The 22,826-nt window shown below is 40.0% G+C and overlaps 1 protein-coding gene across 3 annotated transcripts in view; it reads left to right on the top strand.

Moving 5' to 3' along the window:
- Positions 1-22,826, top strand: part of LOC140274961 (protein MTSS 1-like) — a 58,187-nt gene that overhangs the window by 30,457 nt on the left and 4,904 nt on the right. Inside the window, exons 4-14 of one of the 3 annotated variants that reach the window (XM_072370344.1) lie at positions 10,235-10,319; positions 12,090-12,181; positions 12,380-12,454; positions 12,698-12,709; positions 17,288-17,445; positions 17,689-17,796; positions 18,982-19,079; positions 19,652-19,871; positions 21,419-21,673; positions 22,226-22,381; positions 22,494-22,650. In XM_072370344.1, coding sequence (XP_072226445.1) covers positions 10,235-10,319; positions 12,090-12,181; positions 12,380-12,454; positions 12,698-12,709; positions 17,288-17,445; positions 17,689-17,796; positions 18,982-19,079; positions 19,652-19,871; positions 21,419-21,673; positions 22,226-22,381; positions 22,494-22,650 — 1,416 coding nt within the window. Of the gene's footprint in view, positions 1-10,234; positions 10,320-12,089; positions 12,182-12,379; positions 12,455-12,697; positions 12,710-17,287; positions 17,446-17,688; positions 17,797-18,981; positions 19,080-19,648; positions 19,872-21,418; positions 21,674-22,225; positions 22,382-22,493; positions 22,651-22,826 lie in introns of all 3 variants that reach the window. The other 2 variants (XM_072370343.1, XM_072370345.1) reach the window with 2 other exon arrangements.

The following is a 22,826-nucleotide window of genomic DNA, read 5'->3' as shown; positions in this document are numbered from 1 at the left end:
CGATAGCTTTGGGATAGTCTTGGGATTAAAGGACGTCTGATATCAGTGTGATCTTGTTTCCACTCATCGTGTGTGTGTGGTTAGTGTTATTGGTTAGAGAGGGATTAACAGAACAGTATGGTGTGTGTGTGAATAAGCTGATGGCTGAGAAGTTGTCATCCTACAAGCTCTTGAGTCGTTCGCTCTGTTTTCTCAGCTGTCAGAGTAGAAGAAAGAACTGAGATGTTCATCTCGTCCAGGAATATCTCCACAAATATTCACCCAGAGCTCCACCAAAGCTGATAAATCTGCTGCTGTGTATGTAAAAGTTCATGGACACATGGGAAAGGATAGCAAGACATAGTGTTTCTGTCGCGTAAATGTGCAACATTTCACTTGATTTAAAGGTTTAGCACAGTTAGAAGAAAGCCAACTAAAAATGTCTTTCTTGACCTATGTGTTTGCATCAGTGAACATATGGTTTTGCCTGGATGATGGGCCATTGCCATTTGCTTTGAATTTTAAATATATTCTGCTTGTATGATATGGGATCATACTAACCACCTAACGCAACAAATAGGACTGCTTAATTAAGTCTGCTAACTATTTGAATGTTCTGGACATGTTTATCATAAGATAAAGACTGATAAAACTTTCGGTGAGAGATTTATATGAATCTGAGCTCTCTGGGTCATGGTTGAAATGAGACTGTAGCTAAATTAATTTCAACTACTAATTGGTATAATTTGCTGACAATGCTGACAATAATGTAAACTCATCCTATTCTCTTCCTGCAGTGAGATCGAGCAGCATGAAGTTGCTAGCCTGTAGTTTTTACAAGATGCTCTCCATTTAAAGAAAAAAAAAATCCTTAAAGAGTCTGGAAAGGCTTAAATGTTTGAAAGCAAAAGTGCTCAGATTGCAGCAGTTTGAGTGTGAGTGGGTCAGTTGCTAAAATGGGGGAAGAGGTGTGGAAATGATGTGCTACATGCAGCGCTACAATAAAAGAGGATGTTGTTAGTTTGGGTAGTAAAAAATTACAGTATAAATAATTACTTACACTCAGTCGCACCGCTGCTTTTGTGCCTCTCGCCGGGTCCCACCTGCATTCAATCCTATTCCTGACTTGAGAATAAAAACAATGTTTTGTGGGAATAAATGGGTGTGAATTGATGTGATGGACAGGCTGTTTGGTCGATCAATGGATCAGCTATAAATGTTTAATGCTTATCACAGAGTTTGACAAATTGAATTTTATTGTCATGTCCCAAGTGCAAGTTTACATTATCAATACTCTGATTAGAGTAATAAGATGCATTTAAGGTTTTCCTGGGGTGAAGGAAGTCTTCTGTTCTACATTCCTTTAAGTTGAGGTCAGAGCAGCTGACAGGACAGCAGCTGCCTCATTGCTGATGACTGACAGCTATCCCTGTCCATGGCAGCCCTGTCACAACCCCAGGATACCAGCTATAGCAGTGATGGGTCAGCAGACATGTCTGCAAAAGATGCCAAATGTAAGACTCATCCATTAAAAATAGACCGATGAAAAAGTGTTTGGAGTGTTTGATTCACAAAAACCTGCTGTGAAGACTTAAGAAAGGTATTGGTAAAGCGATGCTGTTGGTAGGTGGAGTAACACACTATGTCTGATACATGATCGTAAAATTCTAGCAGCAGAAAACTGATACATCAGTCCAACGGGTCCATCGGAGTGATATTCTCAGGATGAATATTTAAAAAATTCCAAGACTCTACTGTAAACTCCCGCCGACACATACACACACACTCGTAGAAGGCATCTTAAGACTGCAGCCTTCACTCACAGGCATCCTTGGCATGCTCCCCTCCCTAGTTGGTGTGTGGTATTCCAGGACTGAATGACCCTCGTCGCTCAGGATGAGCTGCAAAGATTTCTGTTTGCTCCTTGCAATTCTCCTTTCACACATGCACTGTAGCCTAGTTAAAGGAGACTTGTGTTGCATTTCTGAAAGCTATAAGATGCAGGAACCACAGTTAAATCTTGTTCGATATACAATTTTCACCTATAGCTCCTTGCCTTTTGCTTTGTTTCCAGCTGAGCTCAATGTGACCTTTCTGGTGTGTGTTGCTAATCAGCTGGAACTTGGTATTTCGTGCCTCGGCATTAAAAAGATTGACAGCAGCGGCAAAGTGACACTTTGGCTTCTTGTTGACATGTGAGACACACTGAAGTCATGAAGTGACCTTGGCTATATGGAGAGAGGGAGAGATGCTGACTGATGCAACTAGCCGGCAACACTATGCGGCTGTTTTATATACGGCTGACACCTGACTGGTTTCTGGTGCCAGCTGTTCAGTAGCCACTCTGCAGCTGACATCAGAAACTGAAATTACGTGGTTTTGTGCAGTTTGTTTTCATTCCAGATTTATAGCTTATTTTATAGGTGTCACTGGAGGGTAGCAAATGGAGCCGCTTCATTTAGAATGACAGCGATATTGTTTGTTGTTTCTTGCAATTTAATGCGCTTACTCATCTAACAAAACTTTGAGGGTGTTTTGAATTCTGGCATAAGAACATCTGCCAGTTAAAGACTTTAAGCTGAAATTAAACTTATGTATACCAATAAAACATTACAAAAAAAAAATCACATTTTTGCACATCAAAATGGAACAATCCATGACTGTTTTACAATCCCAACTGATAATAGTCATTTAACTATTTTTGGTCAATGGAATAAAAAGGCAGATGGAGGAAACTGATTTTCAGAAAGAAAACTCAGAATTTGTGATATTCAGATTGTTTTCTTGTGACTTAATAAAGATTTGCCACTCTAACGAGTGAAATCTCTTGTTTTTGCAGCATGGCTTTCTTTACCACATTTGTCTTCTTTAGAGTGTGTAGGACTCATGGGATTATTTTAAGGCAAGCCAAGTTTTCCTAACTCGTTTTAAATGACTAAACCTCACTAGAGATGCCTGAACCTAACCAAAGAGATGATGAAAGGAAATGGAATCTGAAAAGAAAAGTGAAACTCATAATCAAAGTGTACAAAGTATTGGGTTGATTGATAAACTAACTTCATGAGTGCAACAACACCCCAATCACAGGCCCTTTGTGTCTATGTAAAACTGGTTAACTCTCTATCTGTGACAGTTCTATGAAAGCTATGAGGCTGTATTCCTAAACGTATTTATTTTCATGCCCCATGTAGGGCTGAGCGATTTTTATCAATACCGCGTTATATATCGATATTTTGTTTCCTGATAAAGTATCGATTTTTCAGCCTTTTTAATTTATTTATTCTTTTTTTAGCAAACTTTTTTGAAAAGTCAGACGTTACAATTAGTGAAAACACAGAACATTAACATAATACAAAACAATGCCAGTAGGGTCACATTATAAAAAACAGTGATAAATTAGTTTTAAAAAAATGTTTTATAAAGTGCATAGCTCAGTGGTTTTAATGGCTTTTCTGTTTATAGAATGTAGGATTGTTGTAATTTATTGTTTGAGCTCCTTCTCAAAAATTAAAAAAGATGGTTTGTGATTAGAGAATTTGGATTTGTGTATATGGTATTTAGCAAGTAAAACAAGCCTGTTGATGATGTAATATTCACAACATTAACATGTTGAGTCTGCGTACGCTGAAGACACAGTTGTGACATGTTTGTTTGTTTCCATTTGTCTGGCAGTGTTGTTCAATCAGCAACGATTCATGTCAAATCACACTGTCCCTTTAAAATCTTTCAGAAAATGATGTGTTAAATCATATTGAATCAAATCATAAAATCGTATCGCTGAATGCCGTGTATTGTATCGTATTGTGAGATTAGTGTATCGCTACAGCCCTAGCCCCATGTATCAGTGGAATGTCTTTCAAAAACTCCCATGAGACATTCTATTGTGCAACATTTAGGATGATCTATTGGCAGACAGGCACAATAATATAACAATGTTTTCATTTGTGTAGACCGAAAACGCGTGTGAAAATAACTCTCATTCAGCTGGATGCAATCTGCAACTTCACCACTAGATGGCACAATATCCCAGAAACTGCTGTTTGCAATAGGGACATTGTCAAATGTATGAGAAGGATACTTCCGTGACACAAACAACAAAAGAAAGTTGGAAATATTTAAGATAAAAGTTTGAATTTTGACAGTATTCTTTTATTTTTCTTGCTGTAATTTATTTGTTTCTAACTTTTCTTATAAGGTCACATAATCATTTATGAAGTTATGATAAACTCAAATACGGGCATTTGCTCACATAAATTATCATTTGTATTGTGTCCCAAACTAAGTACCAAAAAAAAATGGATGATTAATTAGCATTCCTGTTAGAGCTGCTACAGTCAACAGATAATGTGGAAGCGAAAACACATATAAGGTATAAAAAGGTTGCTTTCTCCAAATGAGTTAAGTACAGATTTAATTAAAATATTTTAAGATATTCTTTTTACTTAAATCTACCCTTCTTTCCTGTGTTCTTCCTCCTTTTTAAGAGTACATCTCTTTTGTTCTCCACTCCTTCTGTCATCTTTTTTTTTCCTCATGCTCCAGTGCTCAAAAATAGCTCACCAGCTTGAGCCTCCCTATAGCAACAAGACAAGAAATATAGCCTGATAGTACGGGACAGTGATTTACTGCCTGTCGCGCTGGGCTGCAGCGTGTGTGCAGCTTCAGCTGCTCCAGTTCTTCAGCCCAGTTCCACCAGCAGCTCCTGTGGGAATGTGATGGCTGAGTTCACATCCCAGTCGGAAGGAGGTAGACCGGTTTAAATTCTTGTCTTAGATTCCAGGTCACCTACTGTTCACTGCAACACCATGCTGACACACCACACCATTCGCTCTCGAGAACCGAGACATGCACTCGACAGCGAGGCCGCCGTCTCTGAAAAATCGGTCAGGACTTGCACGTATTTGAAATTAAGGTTACATCCTGTCACGGTCTGCTGGATTTTGTCACAAGAAACTTCACAGGAAGTTTGTAACTCTAATTTTACCAGAAGCCCAGTGATGCTTGGGATTTTTCATTTTGAGAATTATAAGCCGTAAATAAAAGTACAAACTGAGTCAAATAGATATCGGTGCAGGCTTTAAATGTTTCCACTCAAGCTGAAATGTGAGTTTTTTCCCCAAAGTTTCATGGGATGAAAGGAAAAAGGAGAAGTTATGAAGACTGAAAATGACTGTTAATCTTTGACCATGTGTACAGTATTGAGCTCTTAATCGAATTTCAATAAGAGGTTCTGAACTCTACATGGGTGTAGTCAATGTATTTGGTTACGTTCTATCAATGAAAATTATCTATAGTAGCTAAAATATCTATATTTATAGAGATGGGTGTTTCAAACTGCTAAAGATGTACTTTTTGAGGTAAATACACTACAATCGAGCAGTACGTTACATGGTACAGCAATATTAGAACAGAGTGGTGGTTGTTTGCCATGAAAATGCTCTCATGTGAGTAGGCATCAACTGTCAATGCATATTTTAGAAATAGAGGTAGAAATGACTTGTGAATAAAATATGTCCTACATCCATCAGCCGTTAAAAATACCAATTTTTTTGTTTCTTCTCACATTTTGCTTTTCCATTAACCTTATCTTAATGGAAACCATTCACTGGTTAAATGTCTTTTTTTGTTTGAACACATGTTTAGCGCTGAATAATGGCAGCTGCCGGTCTTTAGATAAAGATGGACTTGAATAGAGACAGAGAGATAATGGGAATCCAAGCTCGGTCCATATTCACATTGGTTGGAATGTTTTAGATTTGATGGATGCTATCAAATTGCTGCCAATATATGTAATTTTGTTGCTTTAATCAGATAATTGATGATCTCAGTCATAGTTTTCTACTTACAGACTGACAGTTTCGGCTGTAAAATTTAGTCCAAGGCTTCTTTCATTCAGTAAAAAATTGATTTGATAGAAAAAAAAAAAGTGCTCGGTGCTCGAGCTTGATTTTGTCGGTGCAGCGATTCTGAAATTCTGATTAGATATTTCATTAAAAACTTTCAAAGTACTCTCTACTCAGTAGATTAGTTTCATTTAACATCACTTATCCAATGAAGACAGAGGCTTACACTTCCAGTGTTTCTTGGATGGTTTAAAAAGATGTTTTGAAGGACATTTGTGGTGACTCTTCAGTGTTGAGCTCAGCTTGTCTCCTGGAATAATGTAGCTTGATGTTACTCTGCTTCAGCTCTGAACTGTCTCTTTTTCACACTTTGTTGGTCTTTGAACTACTCACCTCCTCATCCTGACGTGACCAGGACTTCCTCTGAAAGTTTGAATGGGTTGTCTCTGGTCTCGCATGCAGATGAGTAGCTGTGGAGTCTCGGGCCATCCTGCCTGCAGCTGCAGATGAGATCAGAGAGATCTGTGCCTGCAAGTCAGACAGAGACGCTGCTCTGTCCCACTGAATTGGGTCAACTGGTTCTTAGTGCTGCACACGGACAGACAGGCCTGGTGGGAGAGGTCTGTGGTTGGGTCAATCAGCTGCAATTGACAGGAACTTATTTATTGACTGCAGGCCAGACGTTCACTCCACTTGTGCAACCTCTACTTTAATGTTTCAAATGGCTCAACTCTTGAAAAACGTAAGAGTCAAATTCAACTGAAATAACAGTTTCATGTGTTTGAAGACTGATCTAGGCAGTTTCTTGGCACATGGACTGGATCATATTATTTTTACTCCACTTTCTGGTAGAATGATTACTTTAGCTTTGGTCCACACTGCATTTGTGCTCATTTTAAGCCTTTATGTTTCCAGACTTGGGGCTAGAAGCTTCACATGGGGTCACCTCATTGGTAGTGTATTAACTTTTAGATTATGTTTTTAAAAACTTGCTAGTTCTACAAGGTTCTTCATATCCACAATATCTGATCTGATCCTTGTGCGTTCAGACAATAAGTGTCTTGGCATAAATTGAAATTGTTACAATTATTATCACTGCGCCTTCTGAAGGTAATGAAGAAAAACAAGATAACTGTTGCACAGAATTAATAATGCAGTCTTGAACTGTTTGTGAGCTTCTGGATACACAGTAATACGAGCTCAGGAATGGCTTAGAAATGTTGACTTTTAGCTCCTGTGGAAACTAACCAACACTGTTGGCAAACATTTGAATCATGCAGATCTGCTAAAGCGATTTATTTTCAAAGCTACAGTGCTCAGTGAAATGCCCATCGTGGGTCTTAAGTCCTGTGAATGAAATTCCCATGTGAAGGACACAACTTTATTAGCATGTTTGAATCAAACAGACCTTATGAACTGAGCTAATTGGGATGTCTGCTGTTTGACTCTGTTTTTGTTAAATGTTTCACGCATGTTTTTTTTGCTACTGCAAAATCAAAAACATGAAATAAGCTGAAGCGCTGCCATGAGGCCATGAAATAATCATCTTATCTGCAGCGTACTGCCACTGCCCAGTTTGATGGGAATTTAGCCTGAGAGGAGGAGACTAGGTGAGAAGAGAGGAGGCAACACCTCGCCTTTAGGTGAGAAGAGAGCTGGCAGGAAAAGGATGAAGTGCAACATAAAAAGGGGACAGAGGGGGATCTTTGGTGTAAGAAATGTTGGGACGAGAGTGGCGGATGATGTGTTAAGAGGGATGGGGAATGATGGAGTGAGATGGTGTGAAGGAGGACAAGCAGTAAAGGGAAGAGGACTTAAACAGTGACCACAAACATCTGTGAATTATTGATAGTGTACTAGGTGCAGCCCCTGAGGTTGACAAACTCTCATATTTACAACAAAGCCCCAAAAAGTCCTACTGAGAAAACTGAACTGAGTAGTAGTAGTATTCAGCCCCTCACTCCTGGCAGGATATTTAGGACAGTGTGGCCTCCTGAGGGGGGAGGAGAGTTAACAGCCATACAGGCAGCAGCATGAGGCTGTTCTTAGGAGCAGCAGCATGCCGACACTGAAAATGATTGTGTTTACTGTGTTAGTTTAACATGACAACATTTGCTAACCTTTAATACAGCAGAAGCTAATGTGAATACAATATTGCATGCATATATTCCTAACCAAAGTACTGGACCCACACCTTTTTGACTCTATGAATAATGCTTGATAGGACTGGGTCTAAAAATAAAAAAATATATAATAATAATAATTTTGCCATCCTACCAACTTAGCAAGCTTGATTTGTCTTTCGGGAAGCATTTAGCAAAAGTCTAGCAACCTTTTAAACAAGCCGTAGTTGATCTACTTTCTGTGGAAAAAACTGGAAAAGACATTCCAACATCAGTGACCGTCTTCCTGTGTATGGCATGGCACCTCGAACCTTTGGTTCATCTCTTTGGTTCATCTCATGCATGAAAAGTCAGTAAATCACTGAAGCCAACAAATGTGAGCTCTTGTGGCATTTGCTTTTTAGCGAGCTGCTGTCTCGTGTTGGTGAAACATCGTAGCAGTTGTACCTGAAAAGTTTTGTAACACAATGTGTATCAGAAACTGAGTACAAAGTAAGAACAATTTTAGAATCTCGACAGCTGGTCATCAAGGCTTCGGTCAATCAAAACAGTGCTCTTATTCCTTATTTTCTGGTCATTTTGAGCTCTGAAGCATGATCATTCCCAGTAGCTGCTTTGAGAGGCTGAAGTGCAAAGGAGAGAAATGGAGACGGGGTGTGACAGATGTGTCACAGGGAAGAGAGGAAGAGGATGGAAGGAAGATGTGGGGAAAGATGAAGAGAGAAAGAGGAGTCAGTGGTGCATTGCAGTGCTCACCACCCCACCCCACCCCACCCTACCCCAGCCAACATACACGTTTGTGTATTTGAGTAACTTTAAGGAAACCTTTATTTATATCTATAAGACAGAAAAAGATGTGAGATGTTGATTAGAACTAGAGTAATGTAATCAAAATATAGAATCGAAAAAATATTTTTCTCAACTGATATCAAAGTATGAGAATAAATGTGGTTATCTACACTGCTCCCATGTGTAGGAATATAAGCAGCATGTTTGTAAGTGTTTGAGATGTTGTTGTTGGATCTCGAAGCTGACAGGCTGAGATCAGGCGAACTTTTCCCCAGGAGGGAGTGTCCTGTCTGGGGAGAGAGATGACGACCATCTGGCCCCTGCGGGTGCCTGTGGAGCTTCTGCTGCACTGACAATCCGTTGTGTGACAGTTAACTTCCACCCTGCTGGAGTGTCCTTGAGCAAAACTCTCATGCTGAAAGGCACCCAGCTCCAGAGCTGCTGAGAATGCCGTAAATTCTCCAGCCTTCTATAGTTTGATTAAAAAGTTATAAGGGCTCTTCTTATGCTCTGACTTCTGAGCAATCAATCTAAACATCTACTGTTTAGATTGATACTTGTGATATAATACCACCAGAGAGGTGCCTGATCAGTCCCAAATTCAGAAAGAACTACCTTTGGTCATAAGAGCAAGCATTCCTGAAACAGATGGTCTGGCCCAAACACAAAGTCCTGATCTCGATATCATGGAGTCAGTGTGGGATTACATGAAGCATCAGAACCCAGTGAGATGGACTAAATCCACAGAACTGTGGCAAGTTCACAAAGATGCTTGGAACAACATGGCTTGTGCTTTGAAAAAGACAATTCTCCTCTGATTCATAGTCCAAATATCCATAAATCTCTTAGCTCAAATCCAGAGCTGTGGTTGCAACAAAACATTAACGATTTGTTGAATGTGTAAGGAAAAATAGGCTATTTAATGTATGTGGTCTATTGAGGAATCAACTCTTTTGCACTCTCATTGGCTGTAACTCAAGGCAGTTTGTCCCCTGCCAATTTCTAAAGTGTAGCTATATATCTAAACATCTATTCAGTTGATGACGGGGACGTGTCCGATTTGTTTTCACACCCACGGGTGACTGAAGATTGACCTGCTGATTTAGCCTCCAATCTGGGCCATTTGTCTGTAAAACTCTGTCTACAAACTTTGTCTGTAACATGAAAAAATGGGTTTACAATGAAACCTGTTTTGTATGAACCTGGCTTAAAGTAAAGCCCACTCTGCGTACTAATACTCAGTTTGCATCATTCATTATTCTTAATTTGACTTAAATTCCTAACACTTTGATTAGAAATAAAAAATTAAACTTAAGTAGTATGTATGAACATGCATTTATGAACTTTTATACCTTCAGTATGCTTTATGTCAAAAAGCATAGCCCAACGTATTCCTAAAATGGTCCCTGTATACAGTATAAAGAGCCTCTAGTTACTTGCTGTTATAGCTTTAGATTTGACTGACAGATTGTGGGTTTTTGTGTGTGTGTTTGTCATCAGGAGGAACCAGGGACATTGGTTCAGCGCTCACCAGAATGTGCATGAGGCATCGCAGTATCGAAGCCAAACTACGCCAGTTCTCCATGTGAGTAGTGTGTGTGTGTGTGTGTGTGTGTTGTAAACAGGTGTAGCATCTCTTCCCAGCGCTTTATGGCAGCCTGTTTCTCCTCCTCCTCCATCTTGCTTTCTCCCCTCTTAAGTTTTTCATCTTTCTTGCTAAAAAAGAATTCTGCATCTCATTACCTACTTCATACCTTCCTTCCCCTCCTGCTGTGTTGATATCCTTTTACCAACCTCCTCTTGCTTTCCATCTTTCACAAAAGCCTTTAAAAAAGCTCTTCCTTTTCCTTACTCACCTTCTCAATGGCAATTCCTTCTACCTCATCTTCATTTCCTCTACACAAGTCCATTAACTCCCCCAGTGTTGGAGGTAGAGTGTCACTCAGGTTGAAATGGGAAGACGAGATCTCCAGCTGAGTTGCTGAACAAAAATATGATGGAAGGAAGATGGAGGCTGCAAACAGAGAACAAATTGGTTCAACAGTATGATGCATCAACATCAATGTACAAATATACTAAGATGACCTTCACCCCAGTGACATCCTCCAGCGCCTCTCTGGGGATCCGGGGGTGTTCACAACACCAGATGGGATATACAACACTGTCCACTCCTGACAGGGATCGTAGTACATTATATCAGCCCTTGGGACACCATCCAACAAATATGAAGAACTTTCAGTTTTTATTTATTTTTTATTATCTTTCTTCCCCATATTTTACTGATCAAACAAACAAAGTGGAAAAAAAAACAAACAAAAAAAAACACTTTGGGTCATCCAAACATAAGTCTACGCAGACATATCAGAAGGTTATTTTCTTAACAAATGGCGGCTAAAGAGCCAAAACTAGTTTGGTCCAGTCAGATGGTATTTTTTCCGCTTAAGAACCTTTCTTACTGCGTGAAATGATCAGCTTGTGATAACAAAGTCACATTTGATAATATAACATATTATAGTAGCATAATATGTGTATAAAGCAGCCTCTGTGAAACAACATATTTTCACATTTTTTAAGATGTGCGATCTCTGAAGTATTTTCTGAACATCTGTCGTTTCAGTGCTACAGACCCACAACAAGTTTGAATTTAAATCTCTTCAGATTGGCATTACAGCATGGTCTTCTTTTCCTTAGTCTCAAGGAATTTCTTCTACCACCTTTCCTTGACCTCATTGGAAAATGTCACGAGGAAGGAAATGACTTAGGAAAAAAATAAGTAGTTCTTTTTTTAAACTCCTCAAACCTACCCTTAGCCAGACAGCAAAACATTTGGTGCCATGACATGAGCCATTTAATTTTCTACACGTGCTCGTTTCATGACGCTGCATGTTAACATGTAAATACACGGCCAATGTAAATCCAACTTAACACAACCTTATAACAGCTTGCAGAGCCTACCGTCTGCAATGCTGGAACTCTTATTGATGGAAAAAAACTATTGGAAAATATTCCTTCAGGTCCTTGGAACAAAGTGTTGTTATGAATCTAATTGATTCTTTAAACAGTTTAAGGTAAAAATTAACCCAACATTCCTGTAGTCATGCTGCTGAAATATGCAAAATAAATACATGATTAAATAGATAAATAGCCTTTGATCTAAAACTGTGCCTTCTAAGAAGCACCTTGCCTGTTAAAAAGCCAGAACAATCACTTTTATTGCCACACTTACCCTGATCTTAACCATTAATAACACTCAAAACCTCAAAGTAAATGTTAAATAATATGTGTTAAGGAGGCTTTTTTTTGTCTCGTTTTCAATTCCAATAGGACAGTTTTAACAGCATGTTTGTGTTTCCAGGGTGTTTCTGGACTGTCTGATCAACCCTCTACAGGAGCAGATGGAAGAGTGGAAACGAGTGTCCAACACTCTGGACAAAGACCATGCCAAAGGTTTCATACACACAGAAGAACATACATACATAAAAAACCGAATCGATCACAAAAATATGTATCTATCTTCATGAATTTGCACACATTCTATGTGCGATACACATTATGAGCAATAAATGCATCTATATGTATGTGTTAGAAATGACATACTTCTCTGTAATTGTATTGGTGTGTGTGTATGTGTGTGTTATTCTGCAGAGTATAAGAAAGCCCGACAAGAAATCAAGAAAAGATCATCAGACACTCTAAAGCTGCAGAAGAAAGCCAAGAAAGGTGTGTATTCTCTGTTCTGTTTGTTCATTTAGTTATGTTACGGTAACAAAGGGATGCAGAGTGACAGAAGTGTGTAGCTATTAGTCACAAGTAGTCATATTCATGAAAAATCCAGTCAGTAGTTATAAAGGCTGTAAATGCTTGATGAAATGTGAATATAATGCGAGTAAACGTTGTTTTTTTTCCCTTTCCTTTTCCAACAAACTACTTCTTTCCCTGCTTACGGTGTCCCATCGTGATCAGCTGATGTATTTGGTAAGTTGTTGTACACACCCACCCACCTGCCAGCCACACACTTTAGTTTCTTGCTCTTCTCTTTCTTATATGTGATTCTTCTCAAGATGCAGACATGTATTTGCCTGGAAAAGCTCACACATTTGGTGGTGTTCTGATTTTTCCACTGATCTCTTCATCCTCAGTGGCCATGCTTCAGTACAATCTCTGATGTTTGGCCTGCTTGTGGTTTCAATATGCCGGTTATGCAAACTGAGTGTTAACTGACTCATTTTGGCAAGAACATAGAAGCAGGAGATGAGAGAATAGCAAATATGACGGAGAACAGATAATGTGAGTAAGACACTAAATGCTCAAACACTGCTCTGTCAAACGTGCTTTTAAAAATTCAACCCAGCCCACTTTGGTCAGCTGAAAAATGTTTGTGGGACTCACGAAACCAACAGCCTGAACACAACAAAGACCAGTCGCACTAAACAAGGATCTTTCATGGCTACACAGAGCCACGCTGATAAATAATTCAGCTGATGGAGCTTATCATACATGTGTCAGCTCCTGCATATATGCTAACTGATGGATGATAAGAAATGTCCTACTTCCTCCAGCCCATTTACCATCATTCACACATATAATAAATGTTTAATTTGCTATGGGCTAATTTCAAACTGCATTCAAGGTCAGATAACTCCTCTTTTAGAAAAGCCTTTTTTAAAATCTCATCTGCTAGTTTCTGCATGTTATCTCCATACCTCAAGGTGGTTCTCTATCAGGTCTCAGGTTTCCTCTCACAGAACAACCTCTTTGAATCAGTCCAGATCCAAATCCAAATCAGTCCAGATTTAAGAGTGAATACTCAATGACATGTCTCTGCTCTCTCTGACAGAGGCCCGAAAGGTAGCTACAGATGTGGCTTAGCCCCGTGTTTCATGCCACTAGACCTATCTGCAGCTTTTGGCACAGGAAATCATAGTTTCTACCATCTATACTCTCTTGTATGGTCATCTTGTCCAAATCACGCTCTTGAATCATACCTTGCTGGTTGTTCTTTTAAGGCGTCATATCTAGGACAAATATCTGCATCCCATTACCTCTCCACATGGGTTACACAAGTCTGTGTCCTGGGGACTCCTGTCTTTCTAATATACAACACCTCTTTGGGTCTTGTCATCGTTTTTTGTTTGGCTGCTTGGATCGCTGGTATGTAGATGACATACATCTATTGTCATTTCTGCCAGATGAACTCACGGTCTTAACAAAAGTCTCAGCCTTTCTCGTGGACTTGTCCAAGTTGTTTTACGCCTCACAATGGAGCCAATACACATCATCATTCATACCTATGCACCTGACCTTGATGGGGTCAAATCAGGTCATCCGTCCCTCCATGCTCCTAAGTACCAGACCGGTACTGCCATCCCCGTGCATGAGGCAGTGTTGGTCCATATTGTTCGGAAGTGTGGTTCCAAGATGATGGAAAAGCTACCAAATGATATCAGAGCAGGGGCATAAAACTCTAAATTCAAAAAGCCTAAATGAACACCAAACAAAGTAATTTCAGTCTGAATCATGGTACTGAAATGGGTTTTATTACGACTCAAATCAAAAGCTTGTTGTTGCTGCCGACAGAGGGATGGATGGCTTCCAGCTTTAAATTGAGCCTTTAAAACAAAACAAACAGAACCTTGAGTTGACCCGAAAGGTTCCTCAGATGTGGTAGAGTTCTTTCTGTCCTCGAGCCCTCCCGACCTGTTATTACTGCAGAGAGGAAACTCCCTTTGCACTAGTTCGAATGTCACAAGGGAAGAGGACATGGTTTCAAAGAAAGAACATAAGAGGATGAACTCTTGTTGGAATGAAATGAATGGAATGAGTGAAGGACTCAGGAAAGTGAGACAGAGGTAAATTAAAAGAGGAAACCAATGAGTCAAAGTTGATATAATGGCTACAGATCCACGCAAGATCCCATCCAACTTCTGTGTGTTTAAGAGTGAAAAGGTGAAGTGCAAACTGTTGACACTGTTGAAAGACACTGAAGAGGGTATAAACCAGTGGACTATTCTTTATGACATTATCCATCGACACTGCAAGACCATCTCTAGTCCCCTCCATTGACGACACCTTAGTTAAGTAAAATTTTGGCTTGTGTTTTGACTTATAATGAATGTGATTATGATTGATTATAGATTGTAAAAATAGACCAGACAGAGGTGACGAGAGAAGGAAAATGGAAAGAATACAAATATAAAGGGAAAGAGGCGCAAACAAAACGCAAAAAGCAATATGTTACTCCAGGCATCATATTGCTTGAATTCTGTGGGAAACCGGGAATTGCATTCCCCTTTTCTTGAAGCCAGTCTTCGTCTCTTTATCACGGAAGCATCTGCCTGGAAAAGTTCAGTTAGAGAGACTGAGCTCTCTCCCATCTATCAGCCTGACCACAGAAGCCAGCTGTGGGTCTCACTGGAGAAATGAGGAACTTTAATTGCATGTTTATGTCTTCCCTCAACTGTAGATGATGGGATTGCTAAACAATCGCCTTAAAGAGGAAAATCTGAAAACCCAAAGCACAGAAAGAGCAAAAAAGCAGCAATCGACAGATTATAATGAAATTAGTGGATTAAAAGTGATGTGGTCACACATAACTGAATGCCACTTTGTGCTCTGGGAAATTGCAACAGGCGTTTTTCACTCTGTCGTGTCCTACTGCCAACAAAACCATGAAGAGTGTGAGCAATACATTTGGTTGGAATATTAATGCTTTCAGTCTTCCCTATCCTGTCTTTACTTTTCAAGTGTTAGTGAAAGGAAATGTAAAATGACAAGTTTGTTTGGCCTATGTGTCCATGCTTTCTCAGAAAGGTGTTTGGGCTAAACATTAAGGATAGACTGAGGAGCTCAGTCATCCTGGTGGGGCTCAGAGTAGAGTCGCTACTCCTCTCCATCAAAAGGAGCCAGTTTAGGTTTTTCAAACCTTTCCCCACTTCGGAGGTCGCCTTGGGGCAGACCCAGGATATGCTGGAGAGATATATGAATCAAGGATATAAGAGCTCCACAAAATGGAATTTTTCTTCATTGTCTGCTCAAAGCCAAACTGATGGCTGGATTTCAGTCATTGCACGGCTGTTACAGATCAACCCTACGTTATTACCACATATCAGCATTCTTTGTGCTTTAGGGAAAAAACAGTAATGACATTGTGACCTGTGACTGGTCAATTTGCAGTTTAATGACACACAGATGTCAAAGTTATTTCCTCTGCAAATCATCAGCTTACAACAGCCCCTACTCTTCTTATAGGTCCACAGTACGTCAAGTCTCAGACTTTGAGAACGATCAAAAAGGGGATTAAAAAGTAAATCAAGGGAACACCAGCAGCCTGTCAGCAGGTGAATCAGGCTGAAAAGTAAATCAGAACATGTACAAACTGAACATATGACTTCCAATAACCCTCTAAAGTTAATAATCAGATTATCAAGGCCTGTAACACTCGGACTATAAATCAATTCTTTAGTGAATTCATTGCAGAAAGTATGGACCGAAAACACATTAAAAAAAAAAAATAAAAAAAAAAAGTGTCCAAAAAACCTGATTTTTAGAAAGCAATCCTGGTTGCCTGGATGCAATAACTCAAGAGTCCTCTTATGAAATGACGATGTTTCACAATAGAAGTGATGCAATTCAAGATGTGGTTTCTCTGCAAGCAAAAATAATGAAGATTATTAATAACTATCTAATGTGTGTTTTAATCAGACACCAGCAGTTGTTTGCTTCCCAGTGGAACGGCCTGACTAATTGCTGCCTCTGAACTTGGTTAATTCTTTAATGTGGTTTGATGGTTTGTGGGGGACTAACTATTGTTTTGAGGCGATCTCGTGTTTGCAGTCTCAGAACAGACTGTTCTCTGTCTAAGTCCCGTTCTGTTTGGTGAGACTGAATCTTACGGCTAGTTCATAATCTGGCTGCGGTTTGCCTGAAGCTGTCTGTCTCCTCTTAATTTCCCCTCTATGTTTCTTACACTCACTATCTCGACTTTCTACATCTTAATTATGATCAACTCAATTCAGTTGTCTTAATACTACAAACACTCATCTGAATGTCATCTTATGCTGCTTCAGTTTTGCATCTTAAATAAGCATCTTGATGGAATTACTTTGGAGACTTTAGATTTTTGTCTATGTCTGGAACTTTTTTTAAAAGCAGCTTTTCATGTCGTTTTCTTCTGTGTGCCCATAGATGAGTATTTAATTAATTTATTATTAATGAAGAAACTAAGTATTTTTGAGGCGTTATCTTTGGAAATGTGTGTGAATCTTATGGGCGGAGTGGAAATTAGCCTCATCTTTAACTTTAATTCTTCAGTGTTTCAAGCAAAAATGTGAAATCTTCTCAAATCCAAGGATTGCATAATATGTTTTTGTAAGACAATTATTTTTTGGTGTCATCTTGGTGTCCTTTGATACTGATAATTATGAAAATTGTTAACTATGTAAATAAGTTGGTTGCGGCCTGGTTCTGAGCATGTTTATCATCCTTAGCAGAGCAGAGCAGTGTGAGTCTTTCAGTTTTCTGTTATCATAACTGTGTGTGTGTTTCTGTGTTCAGGACGTGGAGACCTGCAGCCTCAGCTGGACAGCGCTATGCAGGATGTCAGCGATAAGTACCTGCTGCTGGAGGAGACAGAGAAGCAGGCCGTCAGGAGGGCGCTGGTGGAGGAGAGGAGTCGCTTCTGCTGCTTCGTGTCCATGCTGCGGCCTGTTGTGGTCAGTGACACATTGAGACTGCTTATGTAGCCAAACCACTGGGAAGAAAAAGTGGAAAACAAAAAAAAATAAATAAAATGTTAAGAGGTTTCAGGAGTGCTGTCCAGTATTAGAAAAGAAAATCTGTTTCTGGAATATAAGAATGAAAGCATGTTTCTACTGCTGCTCAGCTCCTGTATCTCCTCCGAGATACATCGCAGTGGAGTAAATTCTGGAGTCAGCTGATGTTTGTTTGTTTGACAGGATGAGGAGATGTCCATGCTTGGGGAGATCACTCACCTCCAGACTCTGACAGACGACCTGAAGACACTGACCATGGACCCACACAAGCTGCCTGCTTCCAGTGAGCAGGTACAGCTGTCTAACACCAGGGTTCACCCTGCTGCACCGCCCCATCTCAAAGTTTCCTCTGATACGAGCATTTTTCAGTGATTCCTAGAGGTTTTTAAACCAGGCCAACCTGTGTTATTTCCTGTTGGTACAATGATGACGAGGTTAGACTATTAAAGAGGATTTGTATCCCACAGAGAAAGCTCTGATAGTTATTCTATCAGAGCTTTCTGTGCGACCTGTCTTTGCAGACTTCCATCTTTTTATATTCTTATCACTTCTTCTCTTTGCCCTTGCTCTTTTTCTTGGACTTCTTCTAACTGCTTCTTGCTTTACCATCTTAAAATGCTCTGTTGCAATACATTTTCAGTGCAGTTCAGATTTTTCTGATTGGCTTTAATAAGTCGTCTCTCAAGAGTGAGTAAAACAAACTTTGTTCTGGAAACAGTGAATTATAATATATTAACTTTTACAGAAAATCTATTAGATGTTTGTGTATAAGGCTGAAATTTCATCAGCTTATCTACTGGCACAGAATGATAGAATTAATTAGATCATTTTCTGGTTTTAGCTTCTCACTTGTGAAGATTTGCTGCATTTTTATGTGAGATGTTTCAGTGAACAAAATGTGAGTTGCTGGACTGTGAGTTGCAGAATGAATCCAACTGGAATATCACATTTTGGCTCTGGAAAATTGTTCATTGACTGAGAAATTTGAATATCTACGTGTTACTAGCAGCCAAAACCTGCTTCACAGAGCTGTAGGCCAAGTAGCAGATGGTCATCTTCCTCTTGTTCTGACACACGTTCTGCCTGCTGAGGATAAATCAGTTTTCTGATACTGTATGTTGATTTAGGTAGAAGTCACCCGGTGTTTTGTAAGCCCACCGATGTGTAATACTACAACTATTAAAGCAGATCCCCATTCATGCAACTATTTTCTAAAGCATCACACTTTATTGTTCAAGTACACTTAAACTTTTTAACGTTAAATCTGAAACCAGTAGGTCATCACACATAGGACACTGACAGCGTGAAAAAGACGTGCGATGACGTAACCAAATGAAGAGCAGACTGAGCCCCATTTCATCATAAAACCTACTGGACTCACAGTTTGAGTTTGTAAATGAAAGTCTTTCCTGTTAAGGGAAGCCTTGTCAAATGAGCATTTATCCTTAAGACTGTTTTATGTTCATTTCTCTCCAGGTAATTGTAGACCTAAAGGGCTCAGATTGCACCTGGTCCTACCAAACTCCACCCTCGTCACCGAGCACCACAGTATCCAGGAAGTCCAGCATGTGCAGGTTTGTTACTGTGGCTAAGACTATGGACCCCCATTACTTTTTGGTCGTGTGGGTCCATTTTGCATTGTGTTTTCTGGGCAGCAGCAAACTGCCCATTATCTGCACAAAACAACTAAAAAAAAATTTAGATTACACTTTCTGCTGCCCCTAAGTGGTGCAAACGTGAAACTGCACATTTTATTCACTTCCTCGTGTGTGAGCCATTGGTTTATTAGAAAGACTAAGGCAATCCAGGCATTATTGATGCACTCTGAAAAATCAGTAAATGGGTCTGCTTCAAGTATTATGTTTCCTGTTAGATTAAGGTTAATAGGAAAGGGAAGAGCTTCAGATCTTGACCACATTTTTACTTTAGGTCCTTGAACATCTATATCCTTGTAGTCTTGATGTCGTTTGCTGATCCAGATCTCCAGAAAAACAGCCATGGAAAGCTCACTGTGGTGTAGCATGGCTCACTGTGGATCTCCTTGGGTTACAGATGTTTACACATATTAAACCTAAAACAGTTCCTGAATACATTGAGGTGTCATCCTCATTCATCATGCTCTCTCTCCTCCTCTGTTCCACAGTAGTCTGAACAGCGTGAATAGCAGTGACTCTCGCTCCAGCGGCTCACACTGCCATTCGCCTACCTCCCATTTCCGTTACCGGGCCTCCTCCTCTTCCTCTTCGGTGCTGCCCCAGCAGACGCCAGCCCGTCTGTCTTCGGTGTCCTCCCATGATTCCGGCTTCATCTCACAGGACGCCTTCCAGTCCAAATCCCCCTCACCAATGCCTCCAGAGAGCTTGCAGGTAACAGTAGTTGGATATATGTACTCACTGCCCACCAGAACAGAAAAATATGTTCATACTCTCATTTGCCCTCTTTTCAAACATGCCTATTGTCTCAAAGTAGGAAGTCTATTGATGGTCCCAGGTTGCCTCCTAGCAATAGACCAATGAAGCAACAGCTGTGTGTTTGCTGAGTCACTGCAGCTTTACTTCATGGGTAAAGTGTGGACAGAAGGGAGAAGAAAAGTATGCTACTCTGAATAAAAAAAATTAAAAACAAATAAAGAAAGAAAGCATCAATTACATAAGAGAATTAAATACATTAAAAATATATATCCTCTACATTTTCAAAGAGTCTTTGTTGGTGACTTCTTTGATCTGATCAATCGTCTGGTTGATCAAATCAAACAGGTTGGCGGTGAGTTGGATCTTCCTCTGGTTTCAGTAGGATTTGTGCTTAATTGTAAGCAAAAACACCTAAACATCCTGAGGAATTAGCCGTAAACGTATGTGAGATGCATGTGCAGTGGAGATTTAATAGCTCTGTTCTGAAATAAAGCTGTAAGCTTTCCATGTAACTTTAGCTTTGCCTCGCTGTGAATACAGTCTAAATTTTAGCAGCAGTTTTGGAGCGTTGTGCAAAATTCCGACATTGCTTCTACATTTTATATGATAACATGATGTAGTTAGGTTAAACATAGTCATCTTATCATTAATGGAAATCACGTCTTTCAAAAACCTTCATTTAAATCTAAACAATGAGCTTCATCCCATCATGACATACTTTTTATGGCCACGAAATTTGACTGTTTGAGCAATACTAATTTAACATTTCTAAACAAAAAAAAAAGAAACATTTGATTGTGATCTCGTTTTGTCTGTTCATCACTTTCAGCTTTGCACTCCACTGAACCTTCCTCTTTTTCATTTAACATTTCTTTGTCCTGTCCCCCCTCTTATTTCTGATTAATTTGTGTACTTATTAATTCCCGTGTTGCTTTTGCTGCTAACATTTGTCGTGCTTCCTCAGCTTTTCTTGTGCTTTTTTCTGTGTGCGTCATCTGCTGCGGCGGTGTGTCTCTTCTTTGTCGTCTCAGTCTGTCAATGAGGAGGCCTCCTCATCTTCCTCACCCACACACCCTGAGCCCAGCTATGGGGAGCAACAGGTGAACAAATACATGTGAAAACATACAGGCGTTAGGTTTGTGGACCAGTCGGACCATTGACACAAACGCTGATCTGTTTTTGTTTTGCGGTGCTACATGTAGCTTTCAATCATGCATATTTTACTGTCAGATTTAGGTTGAGTGTCCTTTAAGAAAATGGACATTGTCGTGATAAAAATGAGCAGATTTTATGGTTGATGAAAGCTTTTTATTTCAAACTTTCCAATCGAAGAACAAATTCACGTTTGTTCAGCTGCTGCAGATGCTGATACAAAAGCGATGAAACCTCTTTGTGCTACATGTAGCACTTTTCCACCTGCGCCTTGTTTTCACATCAGGTCATAAATCCTCATCTTTAATTTTTCACTTGTTTCTGTTTCTCCTTCGCCCACTCACCCTCAGTTATCAAACGGCTTTGACCATCATGCTGCCCTCTGTCTGCACGGAGTGGTACTGCAGACCCAGGATACCCACCTCCACCCCTCATACTTCACCTACTCCTCTTCCTCCACCACCATCTCTCCCATCTCCTCGCCCTCCTATTCGTCAGTTTGTCCAACATGGCCGTGGTCTCAGTCAGGCCAACCAGGAGAGTTCCCACCTCTAAGCCCTTCAGGGCTTGGAATGATCCCATCATCCAGAGTCCCAACCTGGAAGGTTTGATCCGCATTTCTCCCTGTCGTCTTCCCCTTTTCCTTCAGTTTCATCTTTGCTTCTTTCTATTGATTTTCTTCTCAACGTTTTGTTGCAGCACTCTCTTTACTTCTTTGGCTGCAGTTCAGATTAGAGCTGCAACCTTTTTCAAAGTTTTGAAAGATGTGTGCCGTCTTTGAGTCCTTTATTATGAACTCACAAGTCAAACAACAGAAATGGAATCAAATCCTAATTTAGTAAAACATCTTTTTACAATAATTATAATGGAGGCCATCTAAACATTCTCTCTATAGCTTCACCAAGGAACCAAAAATATTATTAACATTTTAATTCTTTGATTTTACAACATTATTATTTATCCCTCTCCAAGATACAGTCTTAGTTTTAATTTAAAGAAGAAATGCATTTTTCTTAGCTTTCTCTTCACCCATAGATTTGGTATTTGATCATTTAGTCTATAAAATGTCAAAACCGACAATTCCAATCAGATACTGCAAAACACAAACTGCCCAAAATGTGGTCAAGAGTTGCTTTGGATTGCGTCTTCTTCTGTAGGACTGGGCCAAACCGGGCCCGTACGACCAGCCCATGGTCAACACTCTGAGGAGGAGCAAGGACAGGAGGGAGACTACAGATCCTAGCAGCCATCAGGGCGCTGATGTCGCCACACTAGGGGAGGAGCCTCACAGGGTCAAAGGAACATCCCCAAAGGTATGAAAGAGTAAAATGTTTTTTTTTTCAATTCTTCTGGACACGCTGATCACTTAAAATCCAAACAAGTCAAACCAATATTCACCTCCTGTGCCTGTTGTGATACCGAAAGGTGGACAAGGAAGCCCATGAGGAGCTGGCCAGAGCGCTGGCCCGAGGCCTCCAGCTGGACATCCACAGCTCCAGCAGGGACTCGCTGCAAGGCTCCAGCGGCTACAGCAGTCAGACCAACACACCCTGCTGCTCAGAGGACACCATCCCCTCACAAGGTGCACACTAACACATCTTCAACTTCAGTATCACAACGTTTCTCACACAACTTGACGGTTAGAAAAGCTCATTTGTGAACTAAATCATGGAAATGCATCTGCTGAGTAACACAATTGGCAACAAAGGATGTGTTGCTGCTGCAAGGCAACTACCTATTCTGATCACGGGTCACTTG

Source organism: Leuresthes tenuis, unplaced genomic scaffold, assembly GCF_036924035.1.
Source record: "Leuresthes tenuis unplaced genomic scaffold, fLeuTen1.0.hap1 SCAF_18, whole genome shotgun sequence".
Taxonomy (NCBI): domain Eukaryota; kingdom Metazoa; phylum Chordata; class Actinopteri; order Atheriniformes; family Atherinopsidae; genus Leuresthes; species Leuresthes tenuis.
Note: the sequence above shows the minus strand (reverse complement) of the source record. Positions and strands in the feature narration are given on the sequence as shown.